The sequence below is a fragment of the Triturus cristatus genome, chromosome 2_2, assembly GCF_964204655.1.
Source record: "Triturus cristatus chromosome 2_2, aTriCri1.1, whole genome shotgun sequence".
Classification (NCBI taxonomy): Eukaryota; Metazoa; Chordata; class Amphibia; order Caudata; family Salamandridae; genus Triturus; species Triturus cristatus.
Window position 1 is genome coordinate 538,730,057 of NC_140582.1, and position 17,394 is coordinate 538,747,450.

General features: G+C 43.1%; 1 protein-coding gene across 1 annotated transcript in view; it reads left to right on the top strand.

The window, feature by feature from the left end:
- Positions 1-17,394, top strand: part of FHDC1 (FH2 domain containing 1) — a 99,049-nt gene that overhangs the window by 70,917 nt on the left and 10,738 nt on the right. Inside the window, exons 5-10 of the mRNA XM_085641681.1 lie at positions 3,153-3,238; positions 3,338-3,438; positions 4,121-4,191; positions 4,280-4,387; positions 7,365-7,435; positions 13,697-13,814. Of these exons, the coding sequence (XP_085497807.1) occupies positions 3,153-3,238; positions 3,338-3,438; positions 4,121-4,191; positions 4,280-4,387; positions 7,365-7,435; positions 13,697-13,814 (555 nt within the window). The remainder of the gene's footprint in view (positions 1-3,152; positions 3,239-3,337; positions 3,439-4,120; positions 4,192-4,279; positions 4,388-7,364; positions 7,436-13,696; positions 13,815-17,394) is intronic.

Sequence of the window (17,394 nt, forward strand, 5' to 3'; positions counted from 1 at the left end):
TTACTTGACTTAAGCCAATACCGCCTCTCTCTTCCTCAAGGAACCTTGCCTTAGTTGCCGGACTTGCAGTTAATTCCCACACTCAAGCATTTCATGTCCTCTACTTGCAAATGTCAGGATCTTTTGGATAGGTTGCAAAGGGCACAGAATTCAGTAGTTCCACCTGTTTTTGGGCTGACTAAAATGATCAAGTTTCTGCAGAGCACGTCTTTGCGACGACTTCCAATTATGCGCCACGTTTTAGTAAGTGTCCTACCTTGTGCATTTGTTCTTCCTTTGTAAGACCCCAGATACCCTGCTTGTCCTGGCAGTTTTCCCCCACACCAGTCGCCACCCTGTTGATGCTAGACCGAGCAGAGATCCATCAGTGGCCTGCCGCAGCACCCTGCATGTGTCTGAGAGCAGACCATAGGGTCCATGTGGTGAACTTTGACACATCCAAATTGGCTGTTTGTTGTTCAAACTGCAAATATCCTTTAGTGGGAATTTATTACTCCTGCATCATCTTAGACTGAGTCCATGGATTTCCTTTCCCATCAAAGAACTGAGTCTTGATAGGAGATTTAAAGAGGCGCTGGAGACTTTCCCTCCAACCCAGTATCCTGGTCCATAGAGAACATCTTCAGCCTCACACTTCTACTGCTCACAGACATACAGCTTTAGGACCTGGAACGAATGCGTCCTGTTGCCACCTGTACGTTTTGTTGGGCATGTATGTGCATCAGCTTTTATCATGTCAATGAAGACCATGGCTTGGCATTCTGATTCTTACGATGACTGAGGTGCCATAGTTCTTGGAAAAAAACCTTCTTTGTGTTTCACTGTTCTCATTGCTCTAGGTAGTTGTATTGCGGATTCCTTAAGAACAACTTTCATTTTCTCACATACTAGTGCTCCCATGAAAGTTTTACTGCTGATGTAAATACTTATATATTCAAAAAACATCCTGGGTATCTTTTCATAGTACTAAGGGGCAAACATTTTTAGCAGTTAAACTAAGCTGAACTTGCAAAGATACGAGAAATTCTAACTTGGATTCAGCATATTTTTTAAGAATTATTTCTGTCCTGTTTGAGAGTTCTGGTCCTTGTATTCCCTTCCTGTAATAACTTGGTTTGTTCAGCTTCAAAACTAACAAGTGAATAGTAGCACCAAACAGGTTGTTCACGTTATTGCATAAGCTAACGCATAGGCATTGCATGCCCTGTGTTATCAGAAAAAGGGCATGTTCTTGTTTGTGTGCGTGGTGTTTTTTTATGTTGCTGGGTTGCGACCGGAAGCTACAATATAATTGGTTATTAGTGTCAACAGTGTGCTAGGGTGCAGTGGAGTTGGCACGAGGGGGTGGATCATACCCTGTCTTCAGATACTGGCTTACTCATGTCCAGGATTGTAGCAAGTTGGCTGCAGGCGCTTCTGTGTACGGGCATGTTGGGAGTCGTCCAATGGCTGCCATGTCCTAACCTGGAAACGGGATAGTCACGTTTGTCTGCTGAGTAGCATGCATTCACTTTGCAATGTTTTATTGCTGGAAAAGAACGGAAGTCCCAGGCGTCGTCCTGTGCCACCATAAAGCAGTTGTGCTGGATGTGTCTTGGTGTACCCTTCAGCCATCCTTTGCCTTCATGTCATCTTGTGGTGATACCGTGTTCCACCTTCCGAAGGACTGCATGCATTTCTGCAGCAGTTGCTCCGACTCATTTTATGGAAACTTTGATGTAGAAAAAAGCACTGCCTCATCCAAAATATAATTCACGATAGCTAAAAGTAGGGAAGGCACGATAAAGACAAGTAGCGAGGAGATGAAAAAATCAGGTTTGGAAACAAACTAGGAGAAGATAAAATCCCTAAGAAATTACTAGGACATTGAAAGTTTTTTGCATCAGTGGTCTCCTTGATAAGGAAACAGATGGAGAAAGCATGGGAGAGGGGCCTAACCAGGCATATAGGTACGGTACCGCATCATGGCTGCAAACTTTCTTTCGAATGAAGTTGGATCCACACATCACCATCCCAAGTCTCAACTTGTCCCTCTTCTTGTGGTTGGATAATCCTGAAGTGGCAGAATAGAGGGCTAGCTTTCATAAGGGTGTGACTGCATCAGACTTTTTTCTTTTTTCCTTCTTCATGACGGACATTTGGCTTCTGGTGGATAGTTGATCCAGAGTACATATTCAACCCTGGAGTCGTCAGTTGCACAGCTCACATACAACATTGCACCATAAGCCAATGACATTTTGACTGCACTGATAACTACATGGGTTCGGTTGCGATCACTGAAATGAGGTTTTGACGTGTGCAACACACCTCTGGCTCTGACCTAGCCATGTTCTAGTCGTAGTGATTACTCTGATTCATTGAGACCCATTGGATTGTAGGTTTCATCTTCTGGTTGCGTTTTGGCGCATTAGCTTTGACAAAGTTCGCCAAAGCATGAAAATCGTGTTACAATTAATCAATGGGGCATAATTAGATTTAGTCTTCCTTGTGATCTGGGCGAAAGAACTAATTTGAAATAAATTAACTATTTTATTAACTTTTATTGGCAAATATTGTCATTCATTTGTCACAATGTGGAATGTGTGATTGACGTCTGAAGGTATGGATATGTGTTTTGCGTTCTATATGCTGCTTTGGCCTCCAATGGGAGTCCAGGCGGCAGGCAGTGTTGGTTTTACACTCCTATTTTTTAGTCAACTCACAAATGTTAGACAATATGTGATTTACAGTATGAACCTGTGTAGTGTGCACTGAATATACCCACTCTGGCAGAACCCTTCTTGAGGGTTAACTTTGCTGAGCGCATATTCAGTTTACAATTCTCTGAGCTGTTAATGCTCATCTGTAGAAACTTAGAAAAAGATGGTGTACTTTTGTCTTGTCTTTAATCTTGCCAAGATCTTTGTTGTGCCAGTGTCACGGAACTGACCTTCTGAGCTTGAAAAAATGGTTCATAAAAAGACTTGCAACTTTTTTTTTTTTAATTATTTTTAACTCTGAACTCTGTCTTGAACGCTAGGCTGACCTTTTGGCAGCTCTCCAGTGCTTTTGCAAAATTATGCAGTTACTTTATTGTGCCTTGTTGTGAGCTGTTTTCTCCCCTATGTTTATGTTCCCTAATATATAAATCTCCTTATTCCATCTCTCTTTAGGCTAAGATACTGAAGGCCTTCAGTGGGGACCTTTCTAAATTGTCACTGGCCGACTCCTTCATGTGCTTACTTATACATGTGCCAAAGTAAGTCGGTAGATCCTGTTCTTGTTCAAAGTTTGGCAATAAATCTGTCCGGAGGGGGCGCGCTCAGTGATCGGTTTCATTTGTTTGTGTGTTTTACAGCTATTCCCTTCGAATCGAAGCGATGGTGCTAAAGAAGGAATTCGCGCCTTCGCTCTCCTCTCTGAACGAGCAGATGTCGGTGATCCGGGTTGCCATGAGTGGTAAGCGAACTCTGGCCAACCTTTGCCCACGTTGGCTAGCCTAGCTGGTCAAGGACCGCGTTTGCAGAAGCAGTTTTTCCTCTGACTTTTCTGGTGTTCCTTCTCCATTCCCACTCCCCATTGTTATGGTTTTTTTTTTATTCTTCATCTTCTCCACAAGGCCATGTGCTGATGGCCAGATGCGGGGCTATCAAAGGGCACTTGTGTGGGTGGTGAGGAGAGAAGGTGGAGGGCCTGAAAGCTGGACCCAGCTTCATGTTTAAAAGTTCATTTAACACAGTCCCTTTATTCAGCACCATGCCCTGTTCCCTAATTTGAGTCTACAGACATAAATCCTGCGGTGTACGAATGCGCCATGAACACGGACGGTGGAGCTTGGAAAATGCCTTCTTCAAGCGGCCTCTTATTCATGGCGGCCCATTCATTTTCTTTCTATAGCTCCGAATTGTTGCGCCGGGTGTTTTGTGAGCTTTGATGGTTGCCCTGGTTATAGGTTGCTCACCAGACCAAGAGCTAAACACAGGGTTCCGTTTTGATGTATGCAATAAGATTTTTAGTTTTTTTCTCTGTCATAGCTCGTCTATTCCTTTTGACATTTTTTTGTTAAACTATGCATTGTAGCCTTTAGTCAAATTAAGAAATCTTGGATTAATATTCTTTCTCTCCTTTCTCTGCGCTCCAGAACTAATGACGTGTGAGCAGCTTCATTCCATATTATTCCTCGTTCTTCAGGCTGGCAATATCATGAACGCAGTGAGTATCTCCTTTCAGTACTGCATGGAGCTCCTTGTGTGCTTCACCGAGCCCTCCTCTGAAGGCGCCTTGTCTCTCTTCCCCTCAGGGAGGATATGCTGGCAACGCTGTTGGCTTCAAGTTGTCGTCCTTACTGAAGCTGGCAGACACAAAAGCAAACAAGCCCGGAATGAATCTGCTCCATTTTGTTGCTTTGGTAAGTAATTGTAGGGAGGAGGTATTTTTGTGAGTATGCACACTCTTTATGAATTGTAATAAGCCTTCAGCAGCGGGGTGAATGTTGGGAGTATGTTTTTTGTTGTTGTTTTTTTTACGGTGGCTTGGATCTAAAAACTATTTCAAGTTTTTTGTTTTAATGCCCTGTGACTCGTGAGAAGCGACCGCCTTCCCAAAATTAAATTTGGTAGAGCATTCAAGTGTTTAGAGATGAATTCTACAGTTGGCAGAGAGCTGAACACTTCCAAGCTACTCATTTTGGCACCTTGGGCTGGAATACAACAAGGGTCAATTGCAGACTTGGTTGCTGCATGAGAAGACCGTGCATTCTAGTGTCACCAAGTGTGCAGTGATTTGAGCACTTCCTGCTTTTGCTATATATCCAATTCTTCAGCCTGGATAGTTAGAAAAATTCGTCCAATAATCTTTTAGTGGTTATCCACTTCTTAGTACTGTCCAAAAATTGTGTCCACGGAGGGCAAACTGCACAGATGCATGTGCGTCAAATGTTGCCTGCTGTGGATAGCAAGATGAGCTGGAGTGTTTGCCTTGAATGCAGAAATGCATGTACCCTAAAATATTATATAAACAACATTGGTCACTGACTGGCATCTGCCCTGTGCAGTTTGATGCCATGCCTAAATAAGACCAGCTGACTGACAGTACTCGTTCTTTGTATATCTGAGGCCAAGGTACTGGGTGCTTACTGCTGCGGGCCATGTAAGAAGTATGTGTGGGCACTCGCACCCCTCAAGGCTTGCACAGTGCCCCAACTCTTTGCAAGTGTCTGATTTGTCTGATTAACGGCCCAGGTTCTAGTCTTAGTCCACTACAGTGTCACTGTGGACAATGCCTTTATGAATGATGCACTGTTGATTAGGTAATATGTCCAGAAACAACATCTCCATATCTGCTCTGTAATCCAAGTTTATAAAATGACCACCCTTGACACCAAGGTTTGGTCTTGGCCTGCGATTGTCAGTCTGGTATTAGATGCCTGGACGGCTGTGCGAGCACATGTTGGCAGTGTGCATCTGTCTTCAGTATTCTGTTGAGCATGGCCTATCTTCATAGCAGTGGAAGAGGGCACTTTTATGACTTAAGCTTTTCGCTTTTTATGCTATGCCATCAGCCCTGATGTATTGTCCTCATTTCTGTGGCTTTATAATGAAAATTATGCTCGCTGCCTCCTCAGCTCTGTGTGTGAGATTCTCGCTCCAAAGGCAGATGTATCCCGGTAGAGTTCAGTGTCTATCGGGCTTCAGAAATTCATGTTCCATCAGGGTCTGGTCCGTCTGAAAGTCTAGAGAGCAAGGACCTGGTCTAGTGTTTTTTTTTAAATACCACACACTCGAGCAAAAATGTTGAGCAGGAACAGTGCCAATAAAAACCCGTTGGGTGGGATTTCAGCAGTTCCTTTTCTTGTAGTGCGAATTACTCTGAAGCTCTATCGAATATACCCTTAGCTCGCCCACTCAAAGCACTGGCCTGATGATCTGTAGTGAACACCTCCTCTTTAGAGCAGTGACATTTCATGTGTGCAAAAGGAAGTCCTTTGTGCACCTATTTAAATGTTTGTGATAGGAGATACCTGCATAAATTACTCTTCGCCACTTTCTATATAAAAGTCAATAAAAAAGGGTAGGATCCTTCAAACTGCATAGACCCCTAGATCCTGATGTTCCGATGCACAATCTAATATGATACTTCCAGGAGCCGGGAAAAGACTTGCATAGTCAATAAGGGTTTTAACATTTCTAAGAGTCAGATTTAAGTGGGAATTTTTAAACTATACTTGGTTTTAGATTCAGTAATAATTCGGCATTCCACAGACCGTTTCCAATGAATATTTAGTTTCTCTGAATCAATGCGATTTGGCTACTAAAAGATAGATTAATCCGGATATGTATACGATTGAATGGTTAAATGCGAAACATATTTTAAGTAAGTTGTTGGTTGTGACCACACAGTTGCAGCAGTTTTTTCTTTCATTCCTGGCATGTATCTTTTCCTGTCCTCTTAAAACATACATAGCCTGCCACAGTCTGGATGTGCAGTGATACCTGGATGCTAGTTGTGGAAGAAGCCTGTTATGTGGTCAGTTATGTTTTTGTCACACCAAGTGTACTCGTGCCGCACAGGGCTACAGAATAGTTGGACACAATGCTATTACATATAGTTGTGTTGAAATCGTTTTCAGACACAGCTGGCTACTGACATTTAGTTGCATCAACTATGTAAAATCTTAGACCAATTGTACCAAGGGTAAGCCCAAATTCTGCCCAACAGCTTTCTGAGATAAACACGACCTCTAGTTCACATTCGTAAAGCACAATGGCTTTAGCTCACTTATGGTAAATGTTTGAGAACCACCTCATGTAAACTTGAGCTCTCTTCTCAGTTCGACTAGCTATACATTAGGCACTAGTCATGAGTTGTGTGATTCTTGGCACATCATTTACCTCCTTGTGCCTCAAAATCACGATGTAATATATATATTTTAAATGTGCCCTAGTCTCCTATTCCAACCGTGTTTACTACCTGGTTTGTGTGATCTGGACGCAGCCAGGACCCGAAGACCATGCTGTTGGATGTTCAGCAACAGCTGGATAGCCCTTTAGTTTTAAAGTAGTTTGCTCTACATCAAAAACATAAAAGAAAACAAATACGGCAAAAAAATGCCTACAAAGAAATGGTAAGGTTTTAGATTTGTTTGTTGCAGCTGCTCTCAATGGCATGAATGAAAGCATTTAGTACTTAAACTTACCTTGATGGAAAACCCATCTTGTAAACGTTTGTTTGACACTATTCACGATCTCGTTTTGTTTGTAGGCTTTTGGTTCTACAGTGGTTATTTGAGTGAACGGCACTATCCCAAAAGGGTTTCTTTACTTTTATCTGCTTGTGGATGAGAATCCCGAGGTGCATAACGTTAAGCGTACCTTTGTGTGTTGCAGGAGGCCCAGAAGAAAGATGCCGCACTACTGAGTTTTTCGGAGAAGATACAGCATGTCCAAGATGCCGCCAGGTAATCAAAGAGCCTTCCCCTCTGCCTCAAAGAAGTTATTGTGTGACTTTAAACTGGGATGTGGGAAGTTGCAAAGATTTGTTTCCATGAAGTTCTGTGTGGAATCTTTGCAGTGTTATCATGTTTTGATGCTTTCCCACGTTTGGGTCCACAAAGTGTCTTTTGCGATAATGTGCCACAAAAGGTAAACCTGCAGAGCAAAATTCCACAGGCATTTGCCATTGTGGAAACTTGCAGGTTAAGTCAGGCTATATATTTCCTTTTTGGCCAGGCTTGAGCTGTGTGAATTTGTCTTGTAATTCCCTGAAATACTCTGCCTGGGCAAAGGTGAACTTAAATCTAATAAGTTTGTGAAGGTTGGAAATCAGGATCTTGGCTGGTGTGTTGGAAAAAAAAAAGTGTGTGTATATATACGTGTGTGTGTGTGTGTGTGTGTGTGTGTGTGTGTGTGTGTGTGTGTGTACATGTATATCTATAATCTAGTCTCCGAAAAGAATATCAAACACCTTACGTAACATTTATTGTGTGCAAGTCCTGTTAACCTGATATCACAATCAAAAGAGAATCCTAAAACGCATACCGCAACGATTGCATGGAATAATTGAGGTGCTGCCCTATTATTATGCCCTATATGGGCTTGCATAGATCCATATTCTCTGGTCTCCGTATTACTAAAATGTTACTCTAAAACACACTGATGGCATACTCCATGAAATCAGAAGTGAAACGCTCATCCTTCCTTAAAATCCAAGCAAGTCCTTGATTCTTTAATTAGATAATAGAAAACGAAAAAGAAAATTGGAGAATAAGGGAAAGCAAACACTCAATGTACACTCAAATTAAATACGTGGATATGGGTTAGTACCACATTCATTCACTAACTTCTCATCACGTTCTATAATGTCCTAATTCTTCAGGTTACAGATGTACGTCTAGCTCTTCTCTGCCATTCAGACCCCTTGGAGTTTTTGTTTGCAAGTCTGATAATCTAGATTCGAGCCTGCTAAATTTAAGCACTCTATCCCCCCTTCTCACATCTGGTGGCACATGATCTATACAGAAGAATCTTAAGACTCCTGTTGCTCTGACGATGGGATTCAAAACATTGTGCTACCGGATAGGTAGCATCTTTGTGTTATAGCCCTCTGATGTTCAAGGATGCGCATCTTTGCAGGATGTATAGTGTTGCCTATATATTTCAATTGGCAAGGACATGCAAGACAGGCTGTATAAGATATTCGATAAAGCAGGTGTTAGTCCCTCCCAAGGAGCAAAGCCTTTTCACAGTAACTCTGCTTGAATTCTTCCACAAGTGCTCGTTTCTGAAAACAGGCCTGTAAATCGGAGGTCAAATGACAGTCTTTGTCTTTGGAGGAAGCTTTGTTTACTTTTTCCTCTTTGACTTCAAAGTGAGAGGGTTTGCTTAACAATATTGATGGATACTGGGGGTAGGAAAGGGGTTTTTCTAGCTCACAACATTTAAATGAACTGTGCTGGCATTTCAGAATTGGGAGCACACAAATGAAGCACCTGATTTGTAAATTCTGAAGTGTGTTGGAAACATACTTTAATATGAGAAAGAAATTAATACACTATATGCCATTTCAATATGTTATAATTTGCGTGCTGTATAGTTTTATTAATAAAACTTTGTCTGTGCAAATGTAATTGTCATTTCAATTGAAAATGTGTTTTCTTTAGTGGCAGTGTGTTGCCACACCATGCATATTCCACTCTACACCACTGCACTCTACTCTGCGCCGCTGTACTGCATGCCAATGCACTCTTCGCCACTGCACTTTACAGCACTCCAATCTACTCTGCACAGCTCCGCTCTATGCCACTATGCTACACTGCACTCTACGCCACTGCACCAATATGCTCTGTGCTAATGCATTTACTCTGTAACACTTAACTCTATGCCTCTGCACCAATCCACTGTACTCCACTACTAATCTATGCCACTGCACTCTACACCTCTTTGCTATATGCCATTCTACTCTCCCCCTCTTCACTCTGCCATTTCACTCTACTCAGAAACAATCTTCTCTACACCACTGCACTCTACGGCATGCTACTCTGTGCCAACACACTCTACACAACTGCATTCTATGCCTCTACTCTATGCCACTGCACTTTATACCAATGTACTCTGCTCTGCATCACTGCACTCCACACCACTGCATTCTACACCACTCCACACCGCTTTGCCATTTTACTATGCACCGCTTTGCCATTTTACTATGCACCGCTTTGCCATTTTACTATGCACCGCTTTGCCATTTTACTATGCACCGCTTTGCCATTTTACTATGCACCGCTTTGCCATTTTACTATGCACCGCTTTGCCATTTTACTATGCACCGCTTTGCCATTTTACTATGCACCGCTTTGCCATTTTACTATGCACCGCTTTGCCATTTTACTATGCACCGCTTTGCCATTTTACTATGCACCGCTTTGCCATTTTACTATGCACCGCTTTGCCATTTTACTATGCACCGCTTTGCCATTTTACTATGCACCGCTTTGCCATTCTACTATGCACCGCTTTTCCATTCTACTATGCACCACTTTTCCGTTCTACTCTGCGCCAATTTGCCGTTCTACTCTGCGCCAATTTGCTGTTCTACTCTGCGCCACTGTACTCTACTCTGCGCCACTGCACTCTGCGCCACTGCACACCTCTGCACTCTGACACTATTCTGTAACGCTTAATTCTATGCTAATGCACTCTACCCCACTCTACTCTGCATCACTTCACTCTACGCCACTGGACTCTCCAACACGCCACGGCATTCTAGGGGCCGCGTCATTCTAGGTCACTGCACTCTCCGACACCATATTCTACTCTGCACCACTCTACACCACTCTACACCACTGCACTCTGTGCCACTCTACTCTAGACCACGGCATTCTACTATGCACCACTCTAATCTGTACTCTGTGCCACTGCACTCCACATCACTATACTCTGAAACACTCTACACCAATGCTCTCTAAACCAGTCCACTCTACACCACGCCACTGCATTTTACTCTGCAGCAATCTATGCAACTGCACTCTGTCACTACACTGTACTCTATGCCACTCTACTCAACTCTACGCCACTGCACTCCGCAACACCCTACATCTCTGCTCTGACACTCTATTCTCCAACATTGCATTTTTGCCAATGCACTCTACGCTACTCTACTCTGCATCACTCCATGCCACTGTACTCTGCAGCACTGCACACCACTACATTATATGGCACTATATTCTAATGTGCCACTCTACGCCACTCTGTACCTCTCTACTCCATGCCACTGCACTCCACTATGCAACACTCAAACGTGCAACACTCTAATGTACGCCACTGCATTCTACAACGCTGCATTTATGCAGCTGAATTCTATGCCCCTGCGCTCTTTCCCACAATACTCTGCAACACTCTAGGCAGTGCACTCTACACCAGTCCACTCTATACCTCTCCACTGTATGCCACAATACGCAACTTCACTCTCTGCTGCTCCACTCTGCCACTCGAATGCACAACACTCTATTCCACTCCACAATACCATAGAGTGCACTCTACAACGCTCCAAGCCACTCTCCTCTATGCCGCTAACATTTAGCCATGTTGAATAGAAGGCACACTGGTGTACAGCTTGGCTAAAACAATTTGACAAAGCCAATAGCTCTTGCATAGGTGAGACCTATTTGCTTTGCCAGTCCCCGTTTAATAACCTGCTATTGATAGGGAAGGGAGTGTAATACTTCCCTGTGTGATATGTAGTGATCAGAACAAGAATGTTAGAAGCAAGGTATGCACACAAATAATTGGCGCCTGTGATTGACCGGTGGACATTTTATATAACTCCCTCATTGAGACCCTTCTCATTTGCCCCCCGCGCTAATAGTAATTCTCATCTTACTTGTCTAACTGCTATTATCATATGTCCTTCAGGTGGTCTCATTTTCTGTGCTCTAATTTGGTTGCCCAAGCAGATATTTTAATTGTCAACTTTTCAATGTAATTTTTATATATATATTTTTTTAATTTTATGAACCTTTGTTACAATTCCGATGAAAGAACTGCATTGTCTTCCAGGCCTCGTCCCTCTCCTTTGTCTGCCCACTTTCCATGCCCTCCATTGTCTTCCTGCCCCCTCCATTGTTTGCCGGCCTCTCCCGCTCGCCCCCTCAATTACCCTGTGTTGGACCCGGCCTCGTGGCGTGGTCTTAACCCTCTTGGATTGCGCTCGTCCCCCGCACCGGCCTACACGGGCCGCCCTTTCAGGCCGCCAGGGACCCCTCCTCCCTTCGAGGCCCCCTTTGGATTGTACCCAGTTTCCTACACCCGCCTCAGCTGCCCCCTTTTCCAGGCCGCACAGGGACCCTTCATCCCTGCGGGGTCCCCCCCATACTTGCTCCACGCACCAGCCATGCAGCACAGCTCCCTCCGGCCTCGGCCCCAGCAAAGCCCCGACATCGAGGCACCAAGATCTGGCCAGGGGGCACCGCGTGGCCACTTCACCACTCCCGGAGGAGGAGAGTTTCGATGGGACCCCCCACCGTCCCTCAACACCTAGGTGTGATCGTCCTCCGGCCTCCCCGGGCCTGGCGCCTCTCCCGCTGGGCGTCTGGCCTCTCCCAGCCCGGCCTCTCCGCCCCCCAGGCACAAGGGTCCGGACATCAAACGGCTCCAGACCTATATCTGGGGCAACTCCGCAATGGGTCAGTAGTTGTATCCCGGAGTCAAGAGCCCTGCTGATGGAATCGTGGCTGACCCTACGGAGAAGAACTTTTGATTGAGACTATACCACGAGCCCTGCTGACTGCGTCGCGGCTCCACCTTATTGAGACAAGGAACCTCACGGAACATCGGAGCCCTGCTGATGCTGTCGCGGCCCAACCTCGCTGAAACCTCCACCAGAGCCCTGCTGACGTCGTCGTGGCTCGAGCTGAACTGAACCACCTTAAGAGCCCTGCTGACCTAGTCGCGGCTCAAGCTCCACGAACTGACCACCAGAGCCCTGCTGACGCCGTCGCGGCTCGACCACTCCGAGACCCGGAGTCCCTCCAGCTTGAGGATCAAGAACTGGGCCTAAGGTACCCTCATACCCAGCTGCTACTAAAGACTGTCCCGCTACCCCGTCCCTACCAAAGACTTTGAGACTCTTGCGGATCCCTCGATCCCCCCTTGTATATATCGATAACCGTAACCTCTTAAATGCTGATAAAGAATTGCTCGTCTTGATAAACATCCTCGAGTCCTGTGTGGTGGTGTTACTGTGCTAGTACGGAATAGGAGAAGGACCTCTCCTAGGAGGCTTCTCAGCAGCGCTCGGCTACTTCGTACAGTATGGGGGCCCCCCTGGGTGGTCTCTCCGACTCCCCCGGGGTCCGCCTTCCAACACCCTGCCACCCCCTCCCCAGCTCCCCCGAACTTAATTTCCTGGCCTTTCTAGCATGTGCCCATTCGGCAGAAGTCCCCAAGATGATATATTGCGTTTGACAAAATTTCAGAAAAATAGGTTTTGACCAATATTTTTTTTTTCTGTAGGCAGATATCAGTTTTGCAGGGCTTTAACTCTCACACAGCAATATTTTTGCTTAACTGAACACATGACCTAGAGCACAGACATTCAGTATTGCCTCTATTTTTAATATTACTTTGTTAATGATAATTGAATGTATAATCAAGGCTGCGTGCAGGCCTTGGGAGCTAGATGCTTGCTTAGCTGCACATTGTTCCTAAAGCACAGGCACTCAGTATTGTCGTTTTTTGTAGCTTTGTGAACACAAGAGGACACCTTATTGATGTATGTCAATAGGTGGACTTTTTCTTTTTGTGCAAGAGTCGAAATCGGTCTGGTAGGTAATTTGCCAAGTCATTCGTAAATCCCTACAAATAGTCCTATTTAGTTTCCTGTATTCGCGTTTTAAATTCAGCAATGAAGTTATGCAGCAGTACAATGTATGTTTTCAGTATAGTATGAATTGTATGTACCAACTTGTGACTTAAAATCTGACACGTATTTTCTACATCCATGACATTCAACTAAGTATCTCCTGTGCATAAGTAATGTGTACAAAGTTCATGTTCTAGGTGAACGCTTGCTTTCTGCGTGCTTTCTTTGATGATTTACCAAGAAGGTGGTGCTCATGTTTGAATTTTCTGCATCACCAACTCTGCATTATGAAGCACAGCTGGCCACACCAAAGTATACTCATTATCCAAGGTGCAGAGACTTATTTCTGTACTTGTGTTCTTAGGTTATCCATCGATAACATCGAGGTGGAGTTAAGATCTCTGTCCATGAAGACCACTTCTCTGAAGGACAATGTCAGCAAGGATCCTGAGCTGTTGCAACAAATAGAAGAGTTCCTCCAGGTATGAGCTGGACAGTTGCGAAGTCTTAACATTGGAAAGACCAACTGGTATTTTGACATTTAAATATCACTCGGTGTAGCCTTCATTTTTTTTCTTAATGTAAACTGTCTGTATAATTAATTGTCCAAGAAAAAAAAATTGTTTTAGGATAGGAGTTCCTCTGGCAAGTTTTGCGTTCAGTGCCCTAGGCTGAACAGTAGCTCGCGATGCTATGCTCGAATACTTGATTTTTCTTTGGTGAGCTTGTCAGATGACACATTAATAGCCACTGGATAGGCCCTTTCTGCACAAAAGAGATTGTAAGTTTAATAGGTCAGTTTTGGCTCTTCCACCTATTTTCCAGTGGTATTGGTGAACATAGAGAATGTCAGACTTGCTTCTGAGTTACTTTATGCAGTTCTGAAGGTGGTTTATTGTATATTTATTTTTGCATATAGTTGGGTATTACCTATAATCGGAAAGACCGATCCAAGGCAATTGTGATCACTTATGCAGTTTAATTTTTACTGGTATTCAACCAGTTTGCATACATAAGAAATCTTAGAAAAGGGATTAAACAGACTGAAAACATGTACATTTGGATCCTTGGAGATGAAAGGACGTACATATACTGGATTCATTGGAAATCTAATGAAACCTTGAACACATTCGCCTCACCCTTAAAATGGATCATTTTAAAATGTATTTGAATTAAAGGCTTGTCCGAGCTTCAAAATGTGTGAATAGTTATTTCCATCAATTTTCTTTCAGGTCCATTATTTGTACTCTAGATAGGTGTTGTCCTTTTGCCGATAAGCAGCCTAGCATGCATAAAGTTCAGTAAATCTTTGCCATGTAAGCTACTTTTGTGCTAGTGAAGGGCCTGGTTTTCATTTTGCTTTGAGTAGAAAGGTTTACATACACAGTAAGCAATCTTTTGCTTCAGTTGTCAAAAGGCCTCTGTGCCCACTGTTGATCTTACACTAAAGGTGTATTACTATGGAAGGGACAAAAAAACTGAAATCTAAAAATCACGCATTCCTGCTTTAATGTATAATTATGTCACAGCCCATGCAGTGTTTCGACTTGTAAGGTTATATTCATAAGCCACCAGACAAGACAGCTGCCAGACATTGAAGCATCTGTAGTTTGTGGCATGTCCACTTTCTTTTCAGATGAAAGGTTAGCTTATTAATGATTTGCTTCAACAAATGCATGTACCAGTGTCCAAAACGATCGTTGTAAGTGAAAGAAGTAAAGATTGCCTCTTGCAGGTAAATTCCCATCTTCACAGATGATATTTAAAATCAATGTGTATGTTCTCTAATCAAAGTCAAGGGATTTATCAGTGCTCTTAGCAGATACTTGTTGTTTTGCAATTGAAAATGTAATTCTCCATATCATACTATCATGAAATCTTTGCAACCCGGTTTTTGGTGTCCGAACCGTTTACTGTCTGCCCAAATCGTGTGCAAAAAAGGCCGACGATAAGCCACTAATGAAGGGCTCACATTTTTTAGACCACATGTTTGCAGGCAAACACAAGCTTTTGTATACGTTTGTAGAGACTTGCACTGTGCACTTTTTTAATTGACAGGTCAGTCTTCCTGCCTCTTGCACTGTGCTTGGCATTGAATGCTCTGGCCACCTGATACTCCTTATATAGTTCAGGGAATATACAAAGATGTTTGGTGCTCCAGAAGGAAAATACATTTTATCACCTGGGCACCTCCCTGACACGTGATCAAAGGGCGTTTTCATAAAATTCGCCTTAGGCGTGCACCTGCCCTGATCAGGTTCATTAGATATGTTAATGTGTCCAGGACTGGTTTAGCTTCTTCAAATCCAACCATTTGATCTGAGCAACACGATTCTGATTTAATGTTGTCTGTTTTCACTGGGCATATGACATGACTCTTTAGTTCCTCTTTGTCATTGAGGGTGTGGATCATTTGTTTTCTGCTGTGCACTCAAAAGGTTCAGTTTTCACTATCGGTCTAATGACACTGGGGCACACATGAACTCTGAAGTTTATAGTGGCTAGAAAGCATTTGGCAAAGTCTGAAAGTGATCTTGCTTGCTCGTTTGCTCTACACTGGTTGTTCCTCATTTAACACACTGTAAATTGTATCTACTGTGTGGGAGAGTGGCAGATAGCATTTCTAAAAGGCTAATCTCTTAACATCGTGTCCTGCATGCAATAGCCACATCATGATAGGAGTCCTGGCTGAACATCGGATTAAGTTTTAATTTGCTTTTGTAACAAGGAGACTGTCTAGATTCTATCTGCTACTTGATGTAAATTATTTTCTTCGACATTTGTTGATTATGGATGGTTGAAGTGTTTGGCTTAGGAAAACCTAAAAGTAATGGATGACCTGCGTGAATTAACCTCAACCACTGGTAATTACTCAGGACCACATTCCAGTACATTGTGATTTTTGCCCACTGTGCTACTCCATGCAGAACCTGGTCTTTCATATGATTGGAATTCTAAGACGAATTGGTCTTTACAACACAAGTGGGAAGTGCCTGGTGAAGTGTTCCCCTGGTGGAGTCATGGGGCCGTAACCATTAAGGAAGACTTGAGGCATGTAACCGGGGTTCCAGAAGTCTGATAGCAAATATATAACTCTAAACTGAAATTGGTCTACAATACTATTGTAGGAAGTGGAAAGTGTGGATTACATGTCTGTGTCGGGGGGAGGGAGGGGGGAGGAGTTTCCCAATGAGGCCTATTAGACTGCAGATATGAACAAGGTTTATACTAAAATGTGCACATTTTCATGAATCCATTGACTAATTATGTATGTGCATTCATTGTATTGTAACCTGCCACTCATTTGGTATGAGTGTACATTTATCGGTAAAATAAATGGGGATAAACCCTAATTTCAACAATTTTTTTTTTTTAAACCAAGCCCAAAATAAATTGGAGGAACACAGATAAAACTAATAACAAATAAATACGGATGAATAGAGATGGGAATCTCAAATACCATAAAACAAGTATCTCTATTTATAAGCTTGTCTTTGCCATTAAACAAGTTGGGGTTTTATCTCCCTTTTACGTGACTCATTGAGGTGTGATTCGAGAGGAGATTACTGTAGTTAAAATTCATTGCCTTCTCATAACCCAAGGTACTATATAGAGATTGGAGCTCCGAATCCCTCTTTCCCAGTTGGCATGGCCAGTTTTATTTTGTCCGGGCGTTGTTCCACGTTAGCTTCAATCCAGGTTTATTTTGCCTCCTTCTCAAACTGAGATGTAAAGACAATTTAACTTATGATAATGCTTAATCCATGGCGGATACTTCCAGTGTGCCTCCAGATGCATGGTTCAACAATCTTTTTCAGTCTTTTTCAAGAGTTGTATTGAACTGTTTGCTTTACAGTTATTTTTAGGTTGTTTTTCTTTTTTAACAAGTTCCCTTTCTTCTATTTTAAGGATATTCAAAAAATCAAACCAAATCTAGCCTTTGTAATAAAGCTGTGTACATGGGATTTTGTTCCAGATAAAACAAATGCTTTGTGCCATTTTCTTGTCAAGTGCCAATAGCAATGTAAAGCCTGCATAGGGTAATGTGAAAACTGTTTAAGT